The sequence below is a fragment of the Durio zibethinus genome, chromosome 1 (assembly GCF_047325235.1).
Source record: "Durio zibethinus cultivar Kanyao isolate XHJ-2024 chromosome 1, ASM4732523v1, whole genome shotgun sequence".
Taxonomy (NCBI): Eukaryota; Viridiplantae; Streptophyta; class Magnoliopsida; order Malvales; family Malvaceae; genus Durio; species Durio zibethinus.
Genome location: NC_143162.1, coordinates 26,845,580 through 26,859,480, shown reverse-complemented (window position 1 = coordinate 26,859,480; position 13,901 = coordinate 26,845,580). Strand labels below are relative to the sequence as shown.

At 34.8% G+C, this 13,901-nt stretch overlaps 1 protein-coding gene across 7 annotated transcripts; it reads left to right on the top strand.

Moving 5' to 3' along the window:
* Window positions 1-826: 826 nt before the first annotated feature.
* On the top strand, window positions 827-13,418 carry LOC111312196 (type IV inositol polyphosphate 5-phosphatase 3-like). Of its 7 annotated transcripts, none has more exons than XM_022912252.2 (11): window positions 827-1,070; window positions 1,179-1,338; window positions 1,529-1,606; window positions 6,744-6,816; window positions 6,947-7,051; window positions 7,334-8,228; window positions 10,097-10,281; window positions 11,381-11,489; window positions 11,605-11,747; window positions 11,828-12,065; window positions 12,979-13,418. In XM_022912252.2, exons 1-10 carry the CDS (start codon window positions 1,041-1,043, stop codon window positions 12,033-12,035), a joined length of 1,986 nt encoding a protein of 661 aa, XP_022767987.2. In that variant the 5' UTR covers window positions 827-1,040; the 3' UTR covers window positions 12,036-12,065; window positions 12,979-13,418. The 7 variants fall into 7 exon arrangements, 3 of the variants coding, with proteins under 3 accessions (XP_022767987.2, XP_022767989.2, XP_089619899.1); XR_016343591.1 differs by having other exon boundaries at window positions 895-1,070; window positions 1,224-1,338; window positions 11,828-12,119; XR_016343593.1 differs by having other exon boundaries at window positions 895-1,070; window positions 1,224-1,338; window positions 11,828-12,453.
* Window positions 13,419-13,901: the final 483 nt, after the last annotated feature.

Below are 13,901 nucleotides of genomic sequence, written 5' to 3'. Positions count from 1 at the left end.
GTTCCAATTTTCGGCAAAGTAAGTTAATTTACTATAATTATATATATAGGTATACATTCATATATTATGTGAATACAAATGTGTTTGAACATACGATAACATATATGATCGTATTTGTCTTTATTGAACACAAATGTGGTCGGACTTTCTATGGCAATAGTAGGTGGTCACCGTCTAACACTGTCTTTTATCGAATGAAATCCAAACACATGGTGACCTACTTGGGATCATACTTATATAAAGGAAAAAAAAACAAATGATCGGCATCCCATCTGAATTCTGAGCACATGAAAATGAAGAGAATGGATGGTCGGGATTTCAACTATATCAAATGAAAAAATAAATGAACTGACACAAAATATATGACTCAAATTTATGGCTTTTTTGGAACATTAGGAAAAGGTCTCCTCCAATGGAGACCAGACCAGATCAGCAGCTGACAATAGATCTAACTTTGCTCCCTTTGCAGGCCAATGTTTTTCTGTTTTTTTTTTTTTAAACTAAAATTGCTGTATGCTTAATTTAATTTTTCCTCTGGATTGAGGATGATCTGACAATCAAAATGTTAATAGCGTAATTACATATTACTAATCATACAAGAAAAATTAACAAAAATATACACTAAAAAAGAATATAATATACAGTTACATTATATGCAAAAGGCAAATAAAAGCTGATTGGCCCCATTCCATGAATTATTTACTCTAAATTTTGCAAAATTCAACGAACCTACCAACATTCACTTAACTCCCCCATTAAGTAAACTATAAAGAGTAGAGTAACTAAGGAAATTAATTAAATAAAAATTATCATCATTTCTTGTGTTATTGAATCATCATGTGTAGCCACTAATTCCTAAATTAAATTAAGAGTCAAAATCAAAGCTTACCGTTATTTTCCCAGCCAAAGGTTGTTGCGTTGTTTTCCTGCGACCGCTTCCATCTTTTATCAGTCTTTCCTTCCCTCTCTTTGGCTTCCATTGTTTTCTTTATTCTTCTTCTTTGCTCTCTCCATTTCGTTACATTTTTGTATACACAGCCATGAAGCAAGGCTCAAAGCCCCAATCAGAGGTACTTTTCCTTTTTTCTCAGCCTACCTCTCTTTCTTTTCTTTTTTTTCTTTTTTTTTTCTGGGTTTGGGTTTTTTTAATTATGGGATAACCGAGAGAGAACTTGCAGAGAAGTTGGGCTGAAATCTGCTGTTTTGGTTGCTCCTGCCTACAGCTTTTTTGGCCTCGAGTTGTCATGAGGAAATTGCTCAACATCACTCCCAGAGACTCCGATTACAGCGCTGATACCGATGATGAAGACGATACTGGTTCTGATTCTGAAACTGAAGGTCACTTCACCATTTTCCTTCAAACCCGTTTTCTCAAACTTTGGATTTTCCCAGTTTTTTTTTTCTTTTTAGGAAATTTGAGATTTTTTGTAGCTTTTTTATGTGTTCTATACTTGTTTTTAAGGATTCATTTTTATTCTGAGAATACCCTTTTGGGGTTTGAGTCTAAATGTGAAGTGGGGTTTTGCAGAATTTTTTGAATGTGGCAGTGGCAGAGGATCAAGGTTTAGAGGGAACAGAGAGGAGGAGCTTCAGCCTGATCTATATGGTAATAATTTTAATGCCTTATTGACATTGACGTTTTCTTTTGCTATATCATTTGTGTTATGAAGCTAGTTATCTTCTATATATCTTTTTGACACCTTCAGACTTGAGTTGCATCTTTTTTCTTTTCAGTTGTAAAGTTTGGAAATTTTAAGTTGCTGTAGAAAGAATTTTTAATACATGTGGATCATCTAGTCCAAAAAATTTGTGTTGTCGTTGTTGCATTGGGGTTTGATGGAGTTCCAAATTCAGTTTTAGGATCAGGTGGTGCATAAAGCAATCAAATTGAAATGGATGTCATATTGGGATTCAGATTCTTTTCAACATAATTTAGTAGAAAGCTTATTCAATATATTTAGTTCCTTCAGCTAATAGCTGTTGGTGCATCTCGTTAAACATGGTTGAAGATTCAATGGAATTAGATGAAGGATTTTTTTTTTTTTAAATTTGGGTAGTGGAGAACTGATCAAAATGACTGTTTTTTATTGATGATTTTCTTTGATTGGGAACAGCTCCCTTTTTGCCTTTCTTTTCAACTGGGTGCTATTTATGCATGTGGAAAACTTAAAGAATAATTATTTTTATTTGTTTTTATTTTATTTACAATGAAAGAGTATATCTAAATAAATAGGAACAGTAAAGTTTTTTATTAGGAAAAATTTACATGAAATAGAAAATAAAAAATAATAAAAGAGAAGAGAATGATTCTATTCTAAAATAGAAACAAATCCCTAAAAACTTGATAATCAGAATAGTTGACTAAATCAGAAGAGTAAATGAGAAATATTCCCAAAATAAATTAGAAAATCAAGCTGCACTAATGTAGGAAAATCAGATTTCTACACTCCCTTTCAAGCTGGGTTATGAATGTTAATCTCAGCTTGGATTTCAATCCGTCAAAAATACTTCTAGGAAGAGCTTTAGTCAGAATATCTGTAATTTGTGAACTTGTAAGGATATAGGCCAGTTTGACTGACCCATTTTCTATCTTTTCCTTTATGAAATGTCGATCCAGCTCTATGTGCTTGGTCTTATCATAATAAACAGGATTTTTGGCAATACTTGTAGTAGCCTTATTGTCACAAAACAGTGTCGTAGATATCACAGTATGAACTTTTAATTCTCCAAGTAACCTCATTAGCCAAATTCCTTCACAAATACCATTGGACATTGCTCTAAACTCAGCCTTAGCACTACTCCTAGCTACAACAACTTGCTTTTTACTTCTCCAAGTGATCAAATTGTCCCAAACATAAGTGCAATATCCAGAAGTGGACCTTCTATCTGTTACTGATCCAACCCAGTCAACATCTGTGTACACCTTGACTGCCCTGTCCATTGACTTCTTAATATATAGACTTTCACTAGAACTCTTTTTTAAGTACTGTAGGATGTGATGAACAGCCTTAAGATGTTCTTTGGTTGTATTATTCATGTATCTACTCACCATCCCTACTATACACCTGATATCAGGTCATGTGTGGGAAAGGTAAATAAGCTTCCCAACTAGTCTTTGGTATCACCCTTTGTCTATGCGAGAGTTTTCATTTTCACTTTCAATTTTATTAGTTGAGTCCATGGGTGTATCGGTAGGTTTGCATCCAATCATGCCGGTTTCTTTAAGTAGATCAAGTACATACTTACGCTAAGACACTGATCTTCCATTCTTAAACTAAGCCACTTTCATCCAAGGAAAATATTTAAGGAACCCCAAGTCCTTTATTTTAAACTCCTTTGCAATGAGTTTCTTCAAATCATCTATTCCTTCCTTATGGTATCCGGTGATTATGATATCATCTACATAAATAATAAGAATAACTCTTTTTCCTTCATTAATGAACTTAACAAACATAGTATGGTCATATTGACATTGAAGGAATCCATACCTCTTCATTACCTTGGTCAACCGTTCCAACTGAGCTCGAAGAGAATGTTTAAGTCCATACAAAGATTTTCGGAGTTTGCTCACTTTGCTCATGTTGTCTTGCCTTTTGAAATCAGGAGAAATTTCTATATAGACATCTTCCTCCAAGTCACCATTTAAGAATGCATTCTTGATATCAAGTTGGTGGAAAGGTCAATCCAAGTTGGCTGTTAGTGACAATAGAATTCTAATTGAATTGAGTTTGGCTACTGGAGCAAATGTCTCCTCATAGTCTATCCCATAAGATTGAGCAAACCCTTTTGTAACAAGTCTAGCTTTGAACATATTTATAATTCCATGTACATTGTGCTTTATTGTGAAGATCCAGTTACATCTAACCGGGTTTTTCCCTTTGGGCAAATCTGAAATTTCTCATGTCCCATTTTTCTCTAGTGCCTTGATTTCTTCAAGAACTGCTACCTTCCATTCTAGTTTATTGAGGGCTTTTTGAATATTTTTTGGAATTTGCACATTGTCAAGATTAGTAGTAAAAGCTCATAAGTTTGGATTTAACCTGTCATATGGAATGTATTTATAGATAGGGTACTAGATGCATGATCTCACACATTTTCTTAATGAAATAGGAATGTCAAGGTCACCAACTGGCTCACAAGTTTCAATTTCATATTCAATAGGGACATTACTTGTGTTAGTTTCAAGTTCTTGGAGATTCGGATCAGGTTGATTTTTAGTGTTGGGCTATGTACAGTTGTCCACTTCTTCCTTTGGATTTTGCTTCCTTAAGTAGACTATTAGTTCTTTTGTTTTTTCTTGCATAACCTTAAGGTTTGAAGAGTCAAGAGTTGTAAACAGGTTGGATTTTGAAATCTACATGGCTGATCGATTGGGTAGGTTAAGAATCTGGTTTTGAAGGGACTAGTTGAGATTCTAGTTTTGAAAGGGTTGGTTGAGATTCTAGTTTTGAATAGAATGGTTGGGAATCTGGTTTTGAAAGGGTTGGTTAGGAAATTGCCAAGTCAATAGCTAAGAATTGATATTCGTGAGTAGTATTTTTCCCCTAAATATCATTTTTGTTATAGGAAAGAAGATTCTCAAAGAAGGTGACATCTATATAGTTATAGAATTTTTTTGTGATGGGAGAGTAACACCTATAGCCCTTTTGGTTTGGGAATAACCCAGAAAGATGCATTTTAAGGCTTTGGGATTAAGCTTGTTGCGGTTTTGTTGGCTAATATGAACAAAGGCAACGCAGCCAAAGAGTTTGCTAAGAATGGAAGAGATCAATCGAGTTTGTGGGTAGGAAGCAAGGAGAGTTTGACAAGGTGTTTGAAAGCCAAGAACTCAAGAAGGCATTCGGTTAACCAAATAAGTTGCAGTAAGGATAGCTTCTCCCCAAAAATATTTAGGCACATTTTAACAAAGGGTATCTAGTTGCTTCTATCAAATGTTTGTTTTTACGTTTAACAACCCCATTTTGCTGTGGAGTGTCAACACAAGAGCTTTGATAGATAATGCCATGATTGGTGAATTAAGGGCCGAGAATAGAGTTGAAGTATTCCCTTCTATTGTTAGTTTTAAGAACTTGGGTTTTGGCTTGGAATTGGGTTTGTACCATGTTATTGAAATTTTGAAAGATTTGGCTAACCTTGGATTTTTCTTTCATAAGGAATATCCAAGTGAGTCAAGTATGATCATTGATGAATGTAACAAACCCCCTAGCACCTGTGATATTGTTAATTCTTAACGGTCCCTAAATATCATTGTGAATCATTGAGAAAGGCTAAAATGATTTATAAGAAAGGTTGGGGTTGGTATTTCGAGTGTGCTTGGAAAGTTGACAAATTTCACACTAAAAATCTTTAGAGATATTATTGAATAATAAGGGATATAGCAATTTTATGTATGAAATATTTGGATGTCCCAATCTATAATGCCATAACGTGATAAGGTTATCCTTACTAGTTCTAGAGACTACGGCTGTACAAGAGTTTTGTGGTCTCTCAAGTGCATCATCTTGAAAAAGGTAGAGCCTTACACACATCCTAGCACTACCAATAATCCTCCCTGGGCCCAATTCCAGAAATTCACACAAGTTGGGACAAAATTTAATAACACAACATCTATCATTCGCAAGCTTACTAATAGAAAGTAGGTTACAATTTAAATTAGGGACATGCATGACAGAGTCGAGTGTTATGTCTTTCGAAACTACAATAGAACCTATTCCTGCCACCTTTGAGATCTAGCCGTCAGCAATTTTTACAGCAGAACTATCATGTGATCTAATGTTTCTGAATCAACAATCCAAGATTGTGTATTTTCCTGTTGAACATTTAAGGCATTTAGGAAATTACCTTTTTGTGCTAGTAAACTAGTTCCAAAGGTTGCAGACTTGTTTTGAAGGATTTATTGGAGCATCACCTCTTTGTGACTTTCTTCATGCCATACCTTTGTAGAAGAAGAGTTCTCACTCTTACCAGCCATAACAGAAGCTCATGTGGCTACAGTTTAATGGTTTAAACCAAGTTGCTCTGATACCATGTAGAAAACTTAAAGAATAATTATCCTTATTTCTTCTTATTCTATCTACAATGAAGGAGTACATCTAAATAAATAAAAACAGTGAAGTTCCTCATTAAGAAACAACTTATATGAAACAGAAATAATAAAAGGAAAAAGAATTATTCTATTCTGAAATAGAAACAAATCTCTAAAAACTTGATAATCAGAATAATTAACTAAATTAGAAGAGTAAATAAAAAATATCCTCAAAATAAATTAAAAAATTAAGCTGCACTAATGTAGGAGAATTAGATCTACACTAATGTAGGAAAATCATATTCCTACAATGCAGATGCACACTTCTAACAATACTTGAAAGACATCTGAGGGGCACATACAAACGGAGTTATCCTATGGCATCTGATTAAGCCAATTTTTTTTAAAGAGTTCACATTTTGCATTTTTACCCCTCATTAGTCATAAACTCTGTCATATGCAACCAATTTACCTTTCAAATGCTGTGAAACTGATTAATCAAGTACTTTTATTTATCAGTGCGATTTTCAGAAGGGAATTTTTGTCTCTCTTGTTAAGTTTTAATCTGATATCCCTGCAACCATGGACTTGACTTTGGAATTCTAAATGTAACCTTTTGCGACTTGTGTGAACCTCCAATTCAGGAAGTGAGGTGAATTACTCTTTTAATTTCTTTACTCTTTGCTTGTAAAAAAATTTTCCCTCTTTTTGGGCTCAGATGCTCTTCCGAGGTTAAGGAGACGTAAGTCGGAGACTTGTAGGGCGCAATATATAAACACAAAGGAAATAAGGTGCAGTGCCTCTCCCTTGTTGCTTTGACACATAAATCTTAAATTGGTTGCACTATTTTTGGTGACTCAGAGGAGTTCGGTTGTTATAGGGTTTGTTACTGAAACCTTTTGTATCCTTTTTAATTAATAGAATATGTGCTGGTACTTGGAATGTTGGTGGAAAGGTTCCGCCTGATGAACTAGATATTGATGACTGGATAGATATCAATGAGCCTGCTGACATCTATGTGCTTGGGTAAGTATTTTCCTGATATGCATTTTGAACTTTCTTCGTTTTCTGGCCTTATATTTGAAGCTGATTTTCTTTCCTTGTCATGCTTTAATCACAGGCAATCTTTACATGAAAAAATTTTGAGATAATTTTCATGTTGTTTGTATCAGCTTGACCTTAAAACACTTGTTTTTATACATGTCAATTCAGAATTTGGTGCATCTTGCTTTTAGCAATTATCCCTGAATTTGTTTTTTATGTTTTTCATGTTCATCTTAAAATAGGATAATTGCTTTATGTTTACAGTCTTCAGGAGATAGTACCATTAAATGCTGGGAATATTTTTGGTGCCGAAGATAATCGCCCAGTTCCAAAGTGGGAAAACATCATTCGTGAGACACTCAATAGAATTGGACCTGCAATTACCAAAGTAAAATGCTATAGTGATCCCCCATCTCCATCAAAGTTTAAGCCATTTGATGATGTCCCAAATTTAGAAGAGGAGATCATTCTTGAAAGTGATAGTGATATTGGTGATGAAATTTATCCATTAGATGAAGAACCTAATGGTTTTGATGAAGTCAATAATTCAGCAGGAAATAAAAGAGTGTTCACCAATTCTGAAGTTTCAGACTGTAATGATGGTGCTAAACTTGATGTCCCAATAGAACAGGATTTACAGATTCAATTTTTTTCTCCAAAGAGGTTAGATAGATTGAATTGCTTGCGGACAGAGGATTGTGCTGAAAATATAGAAGCCTCGGTCAGTCAAAAAAATGGAAAACTTACCAGAATGCTTAGTGGGATTGAACAAAATGGAAAATTAACCAGAATGCTTAGTGGGACTGAAAGGATTGGTTTGAGCTGGCCAGAGCCTCCATTAAACTTGCTATCTCAGCATGTTTTGGGCAGACCAAGTTCTTTCAAATCGACCAAATCCTTTAGAGCGACCAAGTCTTTTCAAACATATAGTTCCTTCAAGTCCATAAATGACATGGCATCAGGGATAGCTTTGCTTGCAGAACTTGACCTTGAATCCCACATGAAGCGAAAAAGAAGATCGTCGTATGTAAGAATAGTAAGTAAGCAGATGGTAGGAACTTTCCTTACTGTATGGGTTCGTAGGAGTTTGCGCAGGCATATTCATAATTTGAAGGTGTCTACTGTTGGTGTTGGTGTAATGGGCTACATCGGTAACAAGGTTTGTTCCTTCTAGGAATGTTAGTTTCTTTTTTTTTTTTCCTTAAATTGAAAGTTTGAATTTTTTTTTTCATGTTAGCACTACTTGGAACCATATAGTTTGTATATTACGGTGCTGCAGTTCTGGTAATTTTTAGGTTGGACACTTTATATCTAGGGCTCTTTGTAGCTAAGCTTGGGTATGCCTTACATTAAGCCTTAAGCCTTAAAATACAAGGATTATCTCTTGGACAGATGCACTTATTTCCTAACAAATTGACTACATTTTTGCCTCAAATATTACTCGCCACTGGTATCAAGTCAGTTGCCACTGAAGTCAACTATAATTTTGAACCTTGACTTGTGAAAACTGATTCTCCTTTCTTGATGCCGATGGTTGGTGTAGGTATTTTAAAGTGGATAGCATCGAGAAAATGTGATGTTGTGTAGTTTTTACTCTCATAACTCTGTATCATTGCAACTTAGTGTAGGATTTATGACTGCCAATTTCAACTTGGACAAGAATGCTTAGCATTCTTTTCAGAAGTTTTTAAATGATCTAACTAGCACTTATAATTAGGAGGGATTCAGGAATTTAGTTTATATATATATATATTAAGGAAGATCAGATCCCATTGATCTATAATTTTAGAGAGTTCTGTTAGTGAGGGATGAGGTAATGCTATAAATGAGTATGTGGGAACGAAGTAGAGAGGTGGAGAGGACTGGACATCCCTTGGGAACTTGAGTATTTTTGGTAGTTAATGGAAGTAAAGGGGCGGCAAAAGTATGAGCAGGAGTGCAGAAAGTGGCATAGTGGAAGATGAGGCAAATTAGAAGTAAGTAAACTTGAAAGGAGGTGATTGAGATATAGACCTTGAGGAAGTGTGGAAGGTAGTGACATTAATGTGATGGGGGTGGAAAAAGGCTAAAACAAGTGTGAGAAATTCTAGGTGGTAAATGTGGGAAAACATTTATTTACAGCTGGTTGTAATCTTGTAATCTATGTATTTATATTTGTATCTCTAGAATTAAGTATTTGTATCCCTAGAATTAAGGACAAAAAATTAGGATAGACAATCCCTCAATTATAGGATCAGTTTTTAGGAAGATTTAGTTTCCTAGTTTAACCCCTATTTAGTTGTATATAAACCTAAGGTTCTTGTATAATTCTTAATGAGCAGTTTTTCAATATATATTCTATTTAGTTTTTCCACAGTAAATATGCAACTCTCCTTCAAATGATGTTAGGCCATATACTATAGGCTGATGGGGGTGTAGTTAATGTAGCCAAAGAGGTGGTGATGAGTCATTGTTTAGTGAAAACTGAAAAGGAATGAGGCCTAAGATAGGATGACTGGTTGTTACATCTAGTATTTTCAAAAGTGATGTGGGTGATTCCATGTGTCAACAAATGACTCATGGTTGGTACTCAGATACTCCAAAGGGGTCAATGCAAGAACCCATTTTGCAGTCTCAGATTGGAGCCCACCAAACCAAATTGCTCTATGACATTGTGAAGATCTGAGAGCAATATAACAGTCCTGCCACTGATCCCAGGGTTACTCCAATCAAATAGCTAGTCTCTATTGGACCTAGTTATATGTGTGGTCCATGGTGTAATACCTGCAAGCAATAGCTGAAAGACAAATACAAGAGTAAGATAGTATGACTAAAATTAACCCAAACAATGCACCTATAATAATGATGTTGACTTTTTGCTTCCCATGTCTTAAAACATTAAATTCTGTTTATGTGTGGTATCTTCGTAAGCAATTTATTTGAATCAGGGCTACTAAATTCTTTTATTAAATTTTCTGCTGCTGATCATAGTTGTTATTCAATTCTGCTGTCTTTAGCTAATAATGTAGCAATTCATTTTTTTTCCAGGGATCTATATCAGTCAGCATGTCCATATATCAAACACTTTTTTGTTTTATATGCACTCACCTGACATCAGGTGAAAAAGATGGAGATGAACTTAAAAGAAATGCTGATGTGCATGAAATACTTAGACGAACTCATTTTCATTCTCTTTCTGCAATTGGACTTCCCAAATGCATTCATGATCATGAGTGAGTATACTTTAATTTCTACCTTCAGTGTGAAATAGTGGTTATCTACTCATCTATCATTTTAGTTGTTGAGATCATTACACTCTGATTATCCCTAATATATCATGAGAGGTTCCTCCAAGGTTCATGGACTGTAGGAATCTGAAAACCAAAAGAAACATTTTTATTTCATTATTTGCTCCCTGACCATGCAAGTTGGAATCTAAATAACTAAGATTCCATTTGGTTGTTATCTTTACTATTTACCTTTTACTTTTGGAACCAAAAACAAAAAGTGCATTTGGATGCAAAAGCAAACATTGTTCTTTTTTTTTTTAATTTAAAATGCATCTTTTTGGATGAGAAAATGCTTGATTTTACTTTGATACATTAAGCAAACATGTCAGAATTGATGTATTTTAGTCATTTCAATCAATTGTGATCTTGCTTTCAACAATTTTCCTTTGCTTTATGGTAACTTTTGAGGAAACAAAAAGCAAGTAATAAAAGTAACAACCAAAAGGAACCTAAAAGTGTGCATGTGCTTGAGGTTTTGTTCCATAAAGCACATTTAAGAGGAAGATACACAGATAGATTAATAAATATATCTAAGTAAAGCCTGTCCCAAAATTTTGTATGGCATTGTAAACCTCATTCATTTAGATGAGGGCTACTTTATGAAAATAAAATATGTTGAGACCAAATCATTCATAGCAGTGGAATCAATTGATCTTCTTTTTTCCAAGTGAAGGAGATGCTTATGCTGTTGAATATGTATTTGTAACCTGTGGCATATTAAGAGTTGAAGGAGTATTATTTTCGAGGAATTATACATGTTTGATAATTTAAAACATAATGAGGTAGAATTGGGCCTCCTTTACAAGTAATTTGGATATTAGTGCCTATAAAAAGTAGCCCTAGGAGACGATTCTTAATTTAAAATGTACCTACCAAAAAAGGTTATATATTTTATGCTTATTTTTTTTTGTCTTTTTTAATGAGATGTTGTGCTTGTTCAGAAATTAGAAAGTGCTAAGCATTCTTTGGACACTTATCCTACTCGTCTATCATTGACCTATTATATATGCTTAACAGAGTTTTTTTTTGTTTTTTTGTGCAGAAGAATAATTTGGTTGGGAGATCTAAATTACCGTATCAACCTGTCCTATAATAAAGCACATGATCTCATCTCCAAGAAAGATTGGTCAAAGTTAATTGAGAGAGACCAGGTAGTTTAATAGTCCTACAAAGAGAGATCATTGCAGATTTCTTATCAAATATGAGCTTGATGGCTGTTGATAGGATGCTGGTGTAGCTATTAAATATATTATTTTATCATGACAGCTTGTACGAGAGCTGCGTAAAGGTCATACATTTGATGGATGGTCCGAAGGTGCTTTAAATTTTGCACCAACATACAAATATGAGTTAAATTCAGAGAAATACTATGGAGAAGATCCCAAGGTTGGGAGGCGAACTCCAGCTTGGTATGCTTAAACAAGATTATAAGATCTACCCCTGTTGTTTGTTTGTCTTGTGAATTTTTCTAATATACCTAATCTTTCAGGTGTGACCGCATCCTTTCATATGGTAAAGGAATGAGGCAACTAAGTTATAGGAGGACTGAGCTTAAACTTTCTGACCATCGCCCTGTTACTGCCATATATATGGCTGAGGTTGAGGTATTTTGTCCACGGAAACTACAGCGTGCTCTCACCTATACTGATGCTGAAATTGAAAACGAGGAAGTTGCTGCTGAGGCTATTGAATACTGATGTCGAAACAAGTCCCCTGATTTGGTTCAGGTGGGTGGTTTGCTATGTTTTTCGTCCAGGAATATCAGTAGGATCTTCTACAAGGTATTAATGGTCATGATGCTTAGGGAAATAAAGTAATGCTGGCTACAGAGAGTTATTTGTTTAATGAGGATGTAGAGTAAGAGGGGGAATAGTCGAAGTTGGCAAGATCATGAGAATAGGGTAAGGAAACAAGATTAAACAAGGTTACAAAGAAGCAGTCTACATTGACTTCGTGAGAATGGATTGATATATATAGGTTGAATAGTGGTTAATATTTCCATTGAGAATTTGAACCTTATCAGGTTATAGGGACAGATTTTGCTGACATAATGTGATACACTTTGGTTGCAAAACATCTTGTGCTGTGCCTTGTATCAAGGATGATACGTGGAAGGTAATTGGACTTATTATTATTATTATTAAGTAGATAAAATTGATGCTAAATCAAGGACCCAGCGCTGGATCTGTGTTTCATCCGATGTTTGTCACCATTGGGGAATATGTTTCCTTATCTACGTATCATGAATGAAATTCCATTCTGACTGGATATGATAGATGGGAGATTGTAACATGGAGATTAGGTGATTCTACAAGGGAAAGGTCATTAAGAACATATCTTGTTCTGATATATACAGAACACCCCTCATACCCCGAACTGGGAACTGAAAACCAAATATATAAAATGGGTTTGAGAACATGACCATTTTACATGTTATGCCATATTTAATCTGTTTTAGTTTTGCCATCATCATTGTATTGAAACCTGATAAGTCTTGGGTCAAGGGTCTATTTAGCAGTCAGCATTGGCAATTTACTTGTCTAAATGGAGTCTGATACTTGGAAAAATATCTATTGTTTAATCTTAAAGTTACATATGTTTATTTCTTCCTAAACATAAAAGGTTTGCTTTGTGATGCAGGATAGGGGGAGATCATCAAGGGATAATATTCTATGCCCGATCCTTTGAGGCTGGGGTGAGAGATACTACAACTCTTGGTATTACCTATACCTTAGATTCATTCATTTTATTTTTTTACTCTGTTACAATATTTTGTATGTTGCAATCATTGTATAAATGCATCAGCAGCGCTAGGGGGTTCACAAATAGTTATAGAACAACGCAGATAAAAATCACAGTTGAGTTTGCATGTATGGGTACATCTTTGGCATAAAGTTTATCAAATATGCCCTTGTGCCAGCAGCCTTTTCTAGCTCATAGAAAGCTGAAGGTTTGAAGATATAGTCAATGCATGTTTTTTGATGGCGGAGTTGCTATTTTTTGGTGTATGCCTTTTGTCTTTCCAAAACTACATTCTTCTGTAATATTTGCAGAAGCTATGTACTGCTATTTCTCTCTCTCTTTCTCTTTCTCTTTCTCTGCTTTTGAGTATGTGTTTGTGTGTATGTGATTGCTGATCACTTGAATCCTGAGTTCTTTCACATAAAGAGGGCCAATTACAGATAACATGTAGACATTTACCATTCCCTATAACTGGATTTGGCTCAACTTCCTATGTTTAGTGGTCTTCTATAGCTCGAACGTAGAGCAAAAATCTGCAAGTGATGTTAAAGAAAATAAGTAGGTTTCCATTAAACCAAAACCATATGTATGAACTCCAGGCATAGTTCAACGAGATATATGGTGTTCTTGGTTACTAGCCATTAAATGTTTCTTCATTCTGTCTTCTCTATCATGCGATGGCTACCATTTTACTAAGCTTTATAAGGTAAGATCTAACAATAAAAGTTAAGGATTGAACAACTGCAGGTGGAGGTGAGAAAAATTCCAGCTCGGTAGTAAAACAGCATTTATCATTTCTTTATGCTTTTCCTTGGTTGTCA

What these genes read in the sequence shown, in the direction of transcription:
- LOC111312196 (XM_022912252.2), top strand. Translation starts at nt 1,041, where the DNA reads ATGAAGCAAGGCTCAAAGCCCCAATCAGAG. An exon ending in GCTCAAAGCCCCAATCAGAG is followed by an intron (nt 1,071 to 1,178) that starts GTACTTTTCCTT and finishes GAGAACTTGCAG; the next exon opens with AGAAGTTGGGCTGAAATCTG. An exon ending in ATAAACACAAAGGAAATAAG is followed by an intron (nt 6,817 to 6,946) that starts GTGCAGTGCCTC and finishes TTTAATTAATAG; the next exon opens with AATATGTGCTGGTACTTGGA.